At 32.4% G+C, this 13864-nt stretch overlaps 2 protein-coding genes and 1 pseudogene across 4 annotated transcripts; 2 read left to right on the forward strand and 1 right to left on the reverse strand.

Moving 5' to 3' along the window:
• The first annotated feature begins 795 nt into the window (after positions 1 to 795).
• LOC145564197 (uncharacterized) lies at positions 796 to 4379 on the forward strand. Its single transcript, XM_081624526.1, has 5 exons — positions 796 to 947; positions 1995 to 2130; positions 2766 to 2862; positions 3824 to 3907; positions 4003 to 4379. Exons 1-5 carry the CDS (start codon positions 809 to 811, stop codon positions 4141 to 4143), a joined length of 597 nt encoding a protein of 198 aa, XP_081480652.1. The 5' UTR covers positions 796 to 808; the 3' UTR covers positions 4144 to 4379.
• Positions 4380 to 5095: 716 nt separating this feature from the next.
• On the forward strand, positions 5096 to 8514 carry LOC145564198 (uncharacterized). Of its 3 annotated transcripts, none has more exons than XM_081624529.1 (6): positions 5096 to 5416; positions 5833 to 5965; positions 6112 to 6187; positions 6812 to 6885; positions 7020 to 7090; positions 8097 to 8514. In XM_081624529.1, exons 2-6 carry the CDS (start codon positions 5879 to 5881, stop codon positions 8149 to 8151), a joined length of 363 nt encoding a protein of 120 aa, XP_081480655.1. In that variant the 5' UTR covers positions 5096 to 5416; positions 5833 to 5878; the 3' UTR covers positions 8152 to 8514. The 3 variants fall into 3 exon arrangements, with proteins under 3 accessions (XP_081480655.1, XP_081480654.1, XP_081480653.1); XM_081624528.1 differs by having other exon boundaries at positions 5838 to 5965; positions 8097 to 8513; XM_081624527.1 differs by having other exon boundaries at positions 5097 to 5416; positions 5888 to 5965; positions 8097 to 8512.
• Positions 8515 to 11755: 3241 nt separating this feature from the next.
• On the reverse strand, positions 11756 to 12761 carry LOC145564200 (putative gamma-glutamylcyclotransferase At3g02910 pseudogene; annotated as a pseudogene).
• Positions 12762 to 13864: the final 1103 nt, after the last annotated feature.

Genomic DNA, 13864 nt, shown 5'->3' on the forward strand with positions numbered 1-13864 from the left:
TATTGATCGTTTAATAAGAGCAAAAGTGTACAATTTGTATACAAGTATAGATTAGCTGAACAAGAGCATGCAACAAAACAGCTTCATAGTCTACAAAGTTCAGGCACAATCAATCACTGGAATATTTTCTCCGCTAGTAACAAAATCAAGCCTTCGCTGTCTTTCGCAACCATTATCTCCGCGTTAACCTAGTAACATCCCGAAGGTGGAGTGAATCGATCTTCATCCATGTTGTAGGCTACGAGGCTGTTGTTGCTACACTCTTATAAGCTTATCAATATTCAAATTTTTTTCCTTCAATCACATGAAACAAATCACACAATAGTTTTTGAACACTATGAAAATTGTTCTAATCATCATTTCACAAATGCAAAATAATACTCTGTATGTCATTAATGTGGAAACCGTGAGTAGCCACCCATCGCCCCAAATGACCACCCATGGAAATAGACCTCTTAAACTACTACTCTACCATTTATATCAATTCGTATATAATAATAAAAACTAATTTTGCCACGGACCAGCAATGACAATGTCATTGCTCACCTAGACCTATAATTGTACCACCACTTTATGTACTAATAAGACACTAATACTACGTGTGTAGCTTTCATATGTTGCTAATAAAAATAAACAGATGAACTCCGTATTTTTTTTTTTGACAAGAAAACGGATAAAGTATTTGAATTGTTTTTTTTTTTTTTTTTTTTTTTTGAAATAATATCCAATATTTCCTCTCAAAATTAATTTAATTTTTTTTTTTTAATAATAAAAATTATTATTATTAATTTTTATGAGTTTCTATCCGATGGCCTACATGCCACACGGCTATACAAATCAACAATACACTACACGGCTACACCTGAACTCATCTGCTCTTCCCGAAGTTATACTGTGTTTTTTCTCACTAATAATGGCGATTTCTCTTTCTTCCTCTGCTATTTCTGGTAATCTCTCTTTCTCTCTCCTCCATTACTCTCTTTATAAGCTTCTCAATCATCCTTTCAGTTCTACTTTTGCTGCAAAAATTAATCAATTCACTGCAACTCACTGGCGGAAATTTTGAGGTTTTTCGATAATCCGAAACATCGAACTAAAAATGGTGAAATGATGACAGATTAATCATTCTTAGTTTACTTTATTGCTTAATCATGATTTAATTATGTACATAAGTTGATTAATTGTGAGCATGGCTTGAATTTTTTTATTTGTACTAGAAATGAGTGGTTTTTTCGTGAATTTTTGCAGTTTTTCTTGAAATTAGGGTATATGTAATGTGAATGGAGTTAATTCAGACCTGATTATCTTACAATGGATTGTGGACTTGCAGTATTGTAATCTGTGGAGTATTTATTGTTGAAGTGTATTCGTATGTGAAAGTTTTTGGTCTTTGTCTTTGTGGATCTGCTTTGTAAATATGACTTTTCGCTTATTAGCCTCGTGTTTGGAGATGTTAGTCTCGTATACTATTTTAAAATGCCTGGGAAAAAATTTGTGATTGATTTTCTGCTATACTACCCTTGCTAAGAGCCTAAGATTGAGTGAAGGGAATTGTGTCACTATGTGGTATGCATAATTATGAAGTGTTTGGGAAAATGATGTGCAAGGTTGAGTTAATTTGTTTGCTAGGTGTCTTGAATTTTGATTTGTCTAGGAAATAAATGATGCTGGGTTGATTTAATATGTTTTCTGGATGTCTTGAATTTTGATTTGTTCTAGAATTTAATGATGGAAGGTTGATTTAATATGTTTCCTGGATGGCTCGAATTTCGATCTGTCCTGGAGATAAGTGATGGAAATCTGCAAGGTTGATATAATACAAGTATGATATATGATGTCTGTCATCTTACTAACAATGTCCTTGATATATCTTTTACTCTTGGCATTAGTTATTGATGATGAATATGATATGCCACTGGTTTCATTCCTATAATTTATATTGTCACAACTAATAAAAGCTCATGTTGCGCCTTCTACTTTTCTTTATTACAAAGGTGGATCTAATATCAAGACTTGTGAGCTTCCATTCTCAAAATGTACCTCCTTAGGAAATATGTCAATAGTTGCTATGCCAACAAAGTCGAAGCGATCAAAAGTGCAACATAAGCTTGCTTGTCGTGCTCAGTACAGGTTTACTCTTGACCTTTACATCTTTGCCCATTATTTGCGTCTTCTTCATCCCTCACCCAAAAATGAAATGAAAGCTGAGAAGAGAATACATAAGTAACTTTGCTTTCACCATGGTTGTAACTTGTAATTATGGTCCCAATTCCTTGTGTAATAATGATTTTAGTCATGGAGAAATTGGTTGTAAAATGGATACGGATTGTAAACCTTGCCTATATTGACCTATATAGTCTATACTCCTTTACTTCTGAATAATAGGCTGTCACTGCTTGCTGACTTTGACCATTAACTTGTTAAAGTGGCTGTGGGATTATAATGTAAAATTCTCGTTGTTAGAATAACTCCACTCTCATTTTAAATTCTTTCAGAAGACTGTTTTTTCGCAGTTTGACAAGGTTTTTTCATAGAAGAAAATTTGTCACATTTTCATAAAACAGGAGTATAGTACTCTGTAGGTGTTTTGATCTGGTGCATTGCTCAGGGATGTGTCAAATATTTCACCATATGTTGGTTTTACTGTGGGTAGAATTTAAAAAAAAATACAAAATATGATTGGGTGGCTTCCCTTTCCCCATTTCATTAGATTGAAGGAGAGCTTTCTTTTTGTGTCCTTATGCTGTTCACTCAATTATGCACAGCGATTCTGAAAGAAGTGGAGGAGGTGGTGATTTTATTGCTGGATTTCTTCTTGGTGGTGCAGTTTGTGGAACTCTGGCATATATTTTTGCTCCTCAGGTGATTTGGCTTTTGCACTTAAGGTTTAACTGCTTAACTCTTTAATTCCCACATAAGAGCTCTTTGCATGTAAATGTAAATTGCAGTTGACCTTACCTATATATTTTAGTACAGTAAGTGATTGATGAACTAAAACATGTAGGAACTTAGCACAGCTATGCTCTATGTACTTATAATATGTGAGGAATTAGCTGTTACTTTACTTCTTATAACTGTTTTATGTACTTGTTTATGTACTTAAATTTCTATATAAATATCTTTTAAGGTTTAAACAGCTGTAGTCACCTGTTCAAGAATCCTAATATTCCTAAAACAAGGAAGAAAGTAAATACTTCATATTATAATTTGACCGAGATGTCTTTTACTGCTTCCATAATTAAATACTCATTAAATGGTGAAAAAGTGATAGGATGAGGATAATTTGGGAAAAGAACCTTATCTTAGAGTGATCCATATTTTTGATCAAATTAAGAGTCCCTGAAACCTGTTTTAGCACAGTGTTAGACTTGATTAATACTGTCTGTTGCGGACATGGGTATGCTTGTTGTTAGACCCAGTTATATAATGAAAAAATGCGTGGTCCAAAATGTAGTGTCAGGTGTCCATATTGTTGGTTCAGATGAAGTGCCACATGTTGAAGGAAGTTTCCATGGAGCAAAGACATACTTTTGGAATGGAGAGTATGCAACTGCTTTACTGTTCAATGTTGTGGATAAGAACTTGAAGAGTCAAAGAACTTTTGAGAATTGATAACAGATCAATTATAATTGTTTTATGGTGGTTTTGATTATTCTATTGGGAGACTAGTTTCAGAGTGCAGATTCTTGGGACCTTCATTGCTACTTAGTGTATGCTGTTTAGTAATTGCTTTTACCAAATGATAGGTTTGTTCTCATATTGTCTTGTTTAAGGGGAAAAAAAGTGAAAGGAATCATGGTGTTTGGCTTCTTTTTGCAATCAGATCAGAAGATCTCTGCTGAATGAAGATGAATATGGTTTCCGGAAAGCTAGGCGACCAATGTATTATGATGATGAGGGCCTGGAGGTATGTGTTTTACTATATAGGCTAGACATACCACTTGAGGCATCTTAATTACATACACAAATACTGAAACTCCTTTTTTGTTTGGACAAAATCAGAAGACTAGACAAACCCTCAATACCAAATTGAGCCAACTGAATGCTGCAATTGACAATGTATCTACTCGTCTACGAGGTGGAAACAATAATACTGCTTCAGTGCCTGCAGAGTCTGATTCAGAAGTAGAAGCTACAATGTGAACTGTGGTTATTTTAACATATGATGCTGTTGCTGGTTTAAGCAAAGCTTTTGTGAGGCTGCAACCATGATCTGCTGTTATCGTCTTGCTGAGCCATATTGATACCAACCTTATACTCCTTTTTCTTTGCATGGTCTTTGTGAATACATTACTCTTGAACGTCGACAATAGTCTATAATATATGGTCTATTAGGTTAAACTTGTAATGCAAAGCCATTGAATGTGATATTTGTGGCATCTTAATTATCTGGCCTTTTATTACTCATCAGTAAGACATTAATGATTACTTAAAGACTTCTTGTTGCATTAAATAATTGGTTTTTCTTGAACCATGTTGACTAGTTGAAACTGTTGATTATCCTCTGCACAAAATGAAAATTAAGCCTCAAACGTCATGGTTGGGATGTGGGTACTTAACCGAACCTTATCTTTGCCGTAAATTTCAATTTTACTTGTATACTTGTACCAAGTTGCGTAAGGATGGGTACAAAGTTGGATATGGATATGAAACAGGTATGCAATACGCAAATTTTAAAAATAATAGGGATATCCATACAGCTAATTAGGAATTAAAATATCTCTGTTTTATATTATTTGCAATATTTTTCAAAAAATTGTATTTCAATCTCTCATCAAGGAAACGAAAGAAAATTAAGATTGGAGCAATATCCACCAAACATGCATAGAGGATAATGAATTAATAACACAAAATACAATTAAATATGAAGGAGATTTTATTGATGTGTCGTATTCGTATTAGACCTTATTGTATTAGAATTTATTAGCTGAAATTAAGAGAGGAGAAAATTTCTCTGTAACATTTTTTCTCTAATATTTCATATTGGAACAACATGTCAAAAAAAAAAAAAAAAAAAAAAAAAAAAAAAAAAAAAAAAAGCCATTGGAGCAACATGCGCCGCACGTGTATAGTAGATAATGGTTTTTTTTTTAAAAAAAAAATAATTAATAGAGAAAGAATTTGTAAAAAGAAAAAAAAAAAAAAAATCTTCTCTCTTCAGTACCTCTTACAGGCAAAGCTACAATCCCTGAGAAATCCTGCGTTTTTCTGTCTTTCCTCCTCTTTACAAATCTAATTTAATTACCTCTTTAATTTATTTTTTTTCCGGGAAGAACAATAATTTAATTTAATCGCAGTAAAAATTCTCAAATGAAGTGTGTAAAGATTACAACTTTATTAGATTTAGAATATAACATAATCTCTTCTTCAGATGGAACACAATGATTACACTTCTTCTAACACCACCACTTACAAGGTATTCATTCTATGCATTTTAATTTAATTACATTTCTAAAAATTAAATTAATGTTCTTGGTTTGATGAAATTATATATTTCTAGTAAGATTTTTAATGGAATTGTATTGTAAGCTGTTCAATTTATTCCGGGGTTTATCTGAATTTTTTTTTCTTGCAAAATTTGATGTAAATTAGGTCAAGAATGTATAAATTTGTGTAATTTGGGTGAAGAAAGGAAGGAATTTAGAATGATAAGCACATATCGTGAATCTTTCTTGAACTGGGTTTTTTTGTTGGGGCATTAATCATCCTCATATTTGACTTAATTTCAATTTTCTGCTGCATTTTTCGTTTGATTTGATTTAATGTGAAATTGGGTTTGTGTAAATTTGGCATATTTGTTGTTACAAATCTGAAATTTAACTTCCGTTTAAGTTTAGGGTTGTCATTGCTGTGAGATGTTACCTAACTGGGATTAATTATGACAAAGGATTATTACAAGATTTTGGAAGTTGATTATGATGCATCGGACGAGGATATACGATTAAGCTATCGAAAGCTCGCTTTGGTGAGTTTAATCCTATATTGTCACTTTTATGAAGAACTAAAATGGTTGATTTTGATAGCTTATTGGCAATGCTGAGTTTATGCAGTTTTTTTCTTCAAAATTTAGTTGTGCTGTTATGCTCACATTATTCAACGTTGATTTCACAGAAATGGCATCCGGACAAGCACAAGGACGATAGTGCTGTTACTGCCAAATTTCAAGATATTAACGAAGCTTACAGAGGTATTCTCTATGCTAATTACATTATACTAACAAGGTACTTGGAATTGAACATTTGAAACCACCAATCCATTCATGCATTTGACTGTGACATTATCCCAATTGTACTGTTTATGGACAGATGTATTTCTTTTTCATTGATCATTTGATTCTCTTATAGTGCAACTTTCTTATGTTATTTGAAATATATAATTCATTTGTGATTAAGTTGGCTGAGAGAAGCTGCATTCTGTTATAATTATGTGATTTCATTGTCACTGGTACCACCATTTTATTGATGTCGTGGACTGTTATTATGTTATTTTTCTTTCCAAGAGGAAAATTTCCTCACAATCAACGCAAATGTATGTCCATTGTAAATTTGTGATCACTCACTACTATTCCTTTCAAAACCAATGGCTGCTTCATTCTGTGGTCTTGCTTTTTTGAAACAATGTGTTCTGCTACTTCTTTTCCAAAGTTCTTGGACTAGTGGTCATGATTGAATCATCTCTTGAATTCCAGGAAATTTTTCTTGACTATTTTTCAGATTTTCACCGTTATTTCTCAATGTATTTGAGTATGTTGGCTTTCTGCTAAATTCTCATTTTTCACTCTTTCTTTTGCTAATCTGTTTTGATTTGTCAGTTTTGAGTGATCCTACAAAACGACTCGAATATGATCTAAGTGGGGATTATGAGATTGATAAGTACTCTCTGCCGGTAAGGTTATCTGTACTCTTTAATTTGCTATTTGAGACTAAACAAAATTATATGCTTTCTGTGTTAATTGTTATTGTGTGGGTTATGTTTGTTAATTGGTATGGCTAATCCATTGATGTTGATCCTGAATCCAGGAATACCTTGCCAGGTTCAAAGGAATGATACTAACCTGCAATGGTCTTGGCATCAATCACTGTTCTCTTTGGTATGACAATGCTAAATTTACCCTTGAATGACTTTCTTTGATTCCAAAAAAAAATTGGAGTTCTTTTTTTGCTTTCTCTCCTGCAGATTTGAAATTTTATCAAGTATCCTATTAGCTTAGCAGTAAGCAAGTAGGTAATCAATCGCCTAGCTTGGTGGTTCGACGAAAGATGAGTTTAATTTTTGTGATTGGTCATGGTGGTTGAATGATTATTGGACTGTTGAATGATTGTGAAATTTAGAAGTATATGGCTGCTGAACTTCATTTTATTCACCGAAAGAAAGTGGAATCAAAGGAAGAAACCTGCTCATCAATCTATCATTTTGTGTGTATCCTAGTTTTATCTAAGAAGAAGAGGTGTAGGTATTTTCTCATGACCAATATCTTATGTAGGGCTTTAGTTCTAGAGTCAAGACCATCTCTGATCCTTCATTGCTGCCAGGTTTATGCACTCTGCTTTTGACAAATTGTAATCTTTAAAAGAACTTGAAGCCCAATTAGAAAATATAATGAAATACCTTCATCGTGAGACACCACAGTGCATGGTAGCAAAGGCAATCATCCATGTTGGTTTACCCAACACTTATGTTGAAACTCTTTTGATTTCTAGCATTAGCTCTTGTGGTGTGGATTGGGGACGAGTATCTTTACTATGATAGTTTGGTGGTTACCCTTTCTAGTGCTATGAAGTATAATCACGTGAGGAAAGCCACTAAGGTTGTGTCAGATATCCACAAACAAGTAATTTAGTAGAGGTGGTCTCAACATATAGAATTAATTTCAATAGATTCGGGGATAGTCTTTTTTGGTGCATATGCATGTTTTCCATGACTTTTATTCACCGAAGACTCTTAAAAGGAGATTAAAAATTCACTCATTAGCAATACAGGTAAGACTAGAAGATCTTTTGATGAATGATGTGCTCCAGGTCTTTGTGCACCTTATTTCTTTGAGGTTAGCTAGTTCCCATTCTTTCCAGTTCTCATCCCATTTTTATTTGTTGTAGGTCTCATAATCATCACCTCAAGGAAGCAAATGAATGTGAAGACGGTAAAGTTTGAGTGTCCTGCCATTTTTTTTGTTTACCAAACTACAATTACAAAGAGTGGAGTCCTATGATTAGTCTATAAAGTTAGGAGAGGGAGGGCGAGATGAAGGACCAAGTTGTTGCACTTGTACAATAGTAAAAGAGAGTTATTAGTATTTTGTATCTCAGGGCTATCATGGTTTGCACAGCATGTTAGGGATTGAAAATGGCTTTAGGGTAGTAATGCTAAGGTGCAGTAAGTGCTTTGTGAGAAATTCATTCTTCACTGGTGTCTTAATAATCTATTGCTCTCAGTTGAGCTCATTCTCTTGTACTTATGAAATAAAGATACCCTGAAAATAGCACACACAATTTTCTGTTTTATTCTGTATTGAATGAGAAAATAACATACTTCAGAAGAAATGGTTAAGCTTAGGTGATGCTGTTAACTGTCGTGGCAATGATGCAAGGTCTGTTTTGAAATACAACTTCACTGATTGAAAAAGTCTTGATAGAAAATTAAAGGAGTGTCGTCTCCTCGATTTGGGTCGATAAGATCTATACACGCCATATGAACCATAGATGACACCAGACTCTACACTAATTTGTGAAATATCTGTGGAAGGTCATGAGTGACATCTTTTAGAGTTTTGTAGGGGTGAACAAAATCTAAGCAAATATAGAAAGTCGTATCAAAAGTTTTGGTAATGGTTAGTAGGACCATAAGTATCAAATACAAGATTGGTTATCACAAAATATGCCTTGGAAAATATCCACCGCACTAAGTTGGAAGTTTATGTAACAAAAGTAAAATGTGACAAACAATCTTCGAACAAGAGTGGTATAAATTGGATGCAAGTCTCAAAAATCAAATATCTTCCCCATAAATTTGTTTTAAGAGACCTAACTCTTGCTCTAGGTGCAACACTTCTACAAGATATTAATTGCTAATTGCTATCAATGATTTCAAATTGTGGACGAGTTACTAGAATACCTCTTATCATTCGATCCCACCTTAAAAAGTCAAATGCAACTGTTGTATAAAATGTCGTAGAACTTTCAATTGATTTAAAAGAGAGGAGTCCACAAGGACCGGTTGCGCAATCGAGTAGGAAGAGTGGAGTCTTTTGGGACGTCCATGGGCCATGCCTCTAAAGTCCAGAATGAGCATTTTGATTTGGAAAGAAACTGGCTAGTTAATACTGTGGAGTAAACTACTACAAAGTATGAAGTGCAGAGTACAATAATTAAGAAAATAGGTTAGTATAATCTAGATTACTAGAATGATTCTACCTTCACCCAATGATGTTTTTTTTTTTTTTTGAAACATAATGATATTCTAATAATAAAGAGAGAGATGACATTTCTTAGGACCATAATCTATGCATATAATTTTACAACTTTACGTAATTGAAAATGGCTTTCAATTTTTTATTTATTAATTTGCGTTACTTAACGTCATCATTCTTGTCCCTGTTTGTTTTATTTTCTTTGTTTAATTAATACTATAATATTATCCTGTTCACATTTACTGAACTGAACTAATTGGAGCTGAACTGAATTAAATTGAGTAGAGCTGAAATAAATATTTGTGAGAGAAGGAAATTAGGAACTAAACTGAAATTAAGATGAAGTGAACAGGCCTTCACTTCTTACATAAAGTATTATGAAACATATGATACTCCCTCCGTATTTTTTTTTATTTACATCACTTTCCTTTTTGGGGTATTTTTTTTTAAATGCATCACTTTAATATTTGATAACTTAATACTATATTTTATCATTTCTCTCTCTTACTTTAAACCCCACTCAACTCATTTTATCATATCTATCTCTTCTACGGTCTCCATTAAAATAATAAAAATATCTATTCTCTCTCACATATTTTCTCTTTTATGGTTCCCATCTTACTATTAATATAATAATTTATTCACTCAAATATTATATTACTCTACTAAAACTTTGTCCAATCTAAAGTGATGCAAATAAAAAAATAAATAAATAAAAGAGAGGGGGTATTAGTTTTTTGTATGCTTATATCATTTTTGTACTTATTACTAATAAATTTTTAAAAATGAAGGGTGTTGTTAACTTGTTAAAGTATGTGCGGAAATTTTATTTTACAATTGTATATTAGAAAAAGAAATAAAAGTATAATGAAAGTCAGAGGTAGAACTTTGAATGAATCTATTCGTTGGTTAATTAATAAATTAATTTGTAAAGTTAACACTATAAGGTGGTGGACTGGAGGGTAGGGACTAAGGACTTATTTCTTCATCCTTAGAAAATTTAGCTTTTCAAAGATTCTAGTGGCCAAACTTATTTGACTTGATCAAAGATTGAACATTATACTCAACTGACGATTACCAAAATATATTTATACGAAGGGCGTCTTCAGCAATAGTTTTAAAAGGTTTTAGTGGTTTGATTATGAGAATTTGGCAATGTAATAGTAGGAGTAGTGTTTAGTGGTAGAGGTAGCTTTTATCAAAAGTTATAAATATTAGCTTTTTAAAAATTAGAAGTAACTGTTGAAAATTTAATCTATAGTTTTAGGGAAATAATATTGATTTATATATGAAACAGCTAAAAATTACTTGCACAGTTATTATATTTTGTCAAATACTCCCGAAGTAGTTAGTATTATGATATATAATTAAATCCTTGTAATTAATCATACGAGTCTCAATTTGCACTGCGACGAGGGTTTAATGTAAACTAGTTTTTGGGCCCGGGCGATGACCCGGATTATTACATGGAACTTATCAGTAATATATGTTATAATTTATGATTCAATTTTCGTCTAATTAAATTTGTTGTTCATTATGTCATATGTTATATATTAATATTTTGTATTCAAAAGATCACATAAAAAAAATCACATACCTTGGTGGTAAGACAATTAATTTTAGGATTAAATGAGTTCGAATCTTGTGGTGAACTATTTTTTTATTATTATAAATGCATGACATGTAACGAAAACAAATGGAAGGGAGAGCCACATGACGTTATGAGTAGTTGCATGGGTGACATGGCGTAATGATGAGAGTTTACGTGACACGTGGACGTTGTTAGAAACGCCTTTTAATATATTAGTATAAATTTATTAATTATGTAAATGCTTTAAGCAAGGCAAATAGAGAGGCCAAATTCTAAAAATATGTAGCGTAGGATAGTTAACGAGTCTTTTCCACCTTTTGGGGGTGGGAAGTTGACTTCTTAACTCCTTTGTAAATGTTTTTTTTGGATTCAAAGGAGGCAAAGCCAAGAAAGAAAAAAGCGAGACTCCTTTGTAAATGTAAATGGTGCAAACAATCTTTGTAATTTTTCTCTTGAATTATCCACTTAACACTGTGAATTGGAAGTGAAGAATTAATAATTTTAGAGCACGGATTAAATATGTTATATGTACAAACATAATTGAGAACGCATTAATGCGCTATGTATATATTAAGTACATTAAAGTTTTTTTTTTTTTTTTTGGAACTGAAGTACAATAAATATTAATCACTATTCACTACTCCCTCCGTCCTTTAATTAGATGTCTATTTCTCTTTATTATGTGAGTAATAAATGTTAGAAATAGACGTATAATAAAGGAACAGAGAGAATACTATAGATACACACTAATAAAGGAATGCTAGAAATAGGCGTATAATAAAGGAACAGAGAGAGTACTATAGATACACACTAATAAAGGTTTACAACTTTCATCCTACACTTCTCACATTTTCCTTTTTTTTTTTTTTTTTTTTTTTTTTTTACAAGAATACATTCTTCCCTTGAGTGTACTTGAAGATAGAATGTGATATGAGCGAGAATAATTTAAAATAAACCATCTAAAATCAAAATCTAGAGAGAGTTTATAATTTTCCGACCGAAAAATCCAAATAAAAACACCAATCGAAAACCAACAAGTGGCAAACATTTTAAAAAAAAATTTATTAAAACGAAGGAAATATGACTAGTAGCAAGGAGAAATTAGTAAATTAAGAAGAATTATTATTAGTCGGAGAAGAAGAAAGAAAACGAGAAATATGTTGAAGAAACGACACATTCTGGGGACGATCTTGACGCTTAACATAACCCTTAGCTTCCTTATGAGAATAACTGACAAAGGCAGTCTCACCATTCCTCTTCCACATCTCTTGTGCATAAGATTGATCCGCGTAATACGCCTCCGCCTCCGCCGTACCCAAATCTAAATCTGGTAAACCTGCAATCTCAACCGGCAATCGCTGGTAATGACCGCGAGAGACACCTTCAAGCTCATCGAGGCGGGCGAGGCCCATCTCCGATACCGAATAGACCTCACCCCATACCATCTCACCTTTTCCGGGGAGGTTCAGAAGGAATGGCACCCTGTAGGGTCCACATACTAAGGGGTACTTTTCTGCTGTTCGGAATGATCCGATGTAGGTTGAGTCTCCCCCCGCCATTAATTCCACCATTAATCGGTGGTTCCAGAATCCCTTTTTTAATGTTCCGTAGGTGAAGATCAGTCTTCTTTTTCCATTGTTGTTGTTATTCTCTGCCCCCATTGATTGATACTAAGGGAGAGGATTTGATTGAGTTTTTTTTTTTTTTTTTTTTTTTTGGTGTAGATGATAATTGTGGGAATGGAGGAGTATTTTTTTTGTGGTGAAGAAAAAGACTATGCTTTCAAGAATTAGGTTATTTATATGGGAGGTACTTTAGATATAAATAAACTAAAATAAATAATAAAATAATAAAATAAAAAATAAAAAATACTCTCTCTGTTTTTAAAACCGATCACTATTTTAACTGAGTTTATACAATATTTTAACTTAAAAAAATACCATTAATATAAGGGCAATGCTATATATATAGCCCTTAGGGTTACATATAAACATTAAATATACACTAAAAAATTATTTTATATTAGAAATTCATGATTAAAAACACGCGTAAATTAGTGTAATTAGTGTGTTTAAGCAATTTTTTAAAGTATAATACTTGTATAGCATTTTCCTTAATATATAACTATACATAGAAAAATAATTTTGCAATATCAAATATTGATTTTAGTATACTCATTACTTTTTTCATAAAATAGATGTGCTAAAATCAATTATTATATACCAAAATCAGTTTCTCTATACTTGACATGAATTTTCAAAGTTTTAAAATTTATACAGTAAAAGAACAGAGTAATTTCTATATCAATAACACTGATTGAGAACCTATCTAATACGGAATACTAACTGAGTAAGCCCTATAATACTGACCAAATAGTTTCTATTACACTGACAGATAACCTTTATAATACAAAATAACTCTTGTAATACTGACCAAATAGTTTCTATTACACTGACAGATAACCCTTGTAACACAAAATAACTCTTGTAATATTGATCAAGTAACTCTTATAACGCTAACAAGTTAGGTTTCATGATGAATTGTCACATGATGTGATTAACCACGTATTGAAATTGTGAAACAAAACATCATTTTGTGACGAACCAGGTGAAATGGTGAATAAATAAAATTATAAAATTATTTTAAAAAAAAAAAAAAGTAAAAAAAAAATCCCATGTGATATGTGATATTGGAGATATGATATGATAGATAACGGGTTAGTCGGGTCTTGGGTTTCGCAATTTGGACGGTTGGCAGGAGTGAACCTATAAGGTTCGACAGGTGGACGGTTGTTATTTTATTGGGATCTAAAAATTATTAAAATTTGATACGTACGGGTTTAGTACCTTTTTTAACTCGTAGCAGTG

The sequence above is a fragment of the Chenopodium album genome, chromosome 10 (assembly GCF_948465745.1).
Source record: "Chenopodium album chromosome 10, dcCheAlbu1.1, whole genome shotgun sequence".
Taxonomy (NCBI): Eukaryota; Viridiplantae; Streptophyta; class Magnoliopsida; order Caryophyllales; family Amaranthaceae; genus Chenopodium; species Chenopodium album.

Bases quoted from the DNA above. Each gene is read 5' to 3' on its own strand.
- LOC145564197 (XM_081624526.1), top strand. From the start codon at position 809: ATGGCCTACATGCCACACGGCTATACAAATCAACAATACACTACACGG. The intron at 948-1,994 runs GTAATCTCTCTT...TTTATTACAAAG, and splicing joins TTCTTCCTCTGCTATTTCTG to GTGGATCTAATATCAAGACT. The intron at 2,131-2,765 runs GTTTACTCTTGA...AATTATGCACAG, and splicing joins GCTTGTCGTGCTCAGTACAG to CGATTCTGAAAGAAGTGGAG.
- LOC145564198 (XM_081624527.1), top strand. From the start codon at position 5,372: ATGGAACACAATGATTACACTTCTTCTAACACCACCACTTACAAG. The intron at 6,886-7,019 runs GTAAGGTTATCT...TCCTGAATCCAG, and splicing joins TTGATAAGTACTCTCTGCCG to GAATACCTTGCCAGGTTCAA. The intron at 7,091-8,096 runs GTATGACAATGC...TATTTGTTGTAG, and splicing joins ATCAATCACTGTTCTCTTTG to GTCTCATAATCATCACCTCA.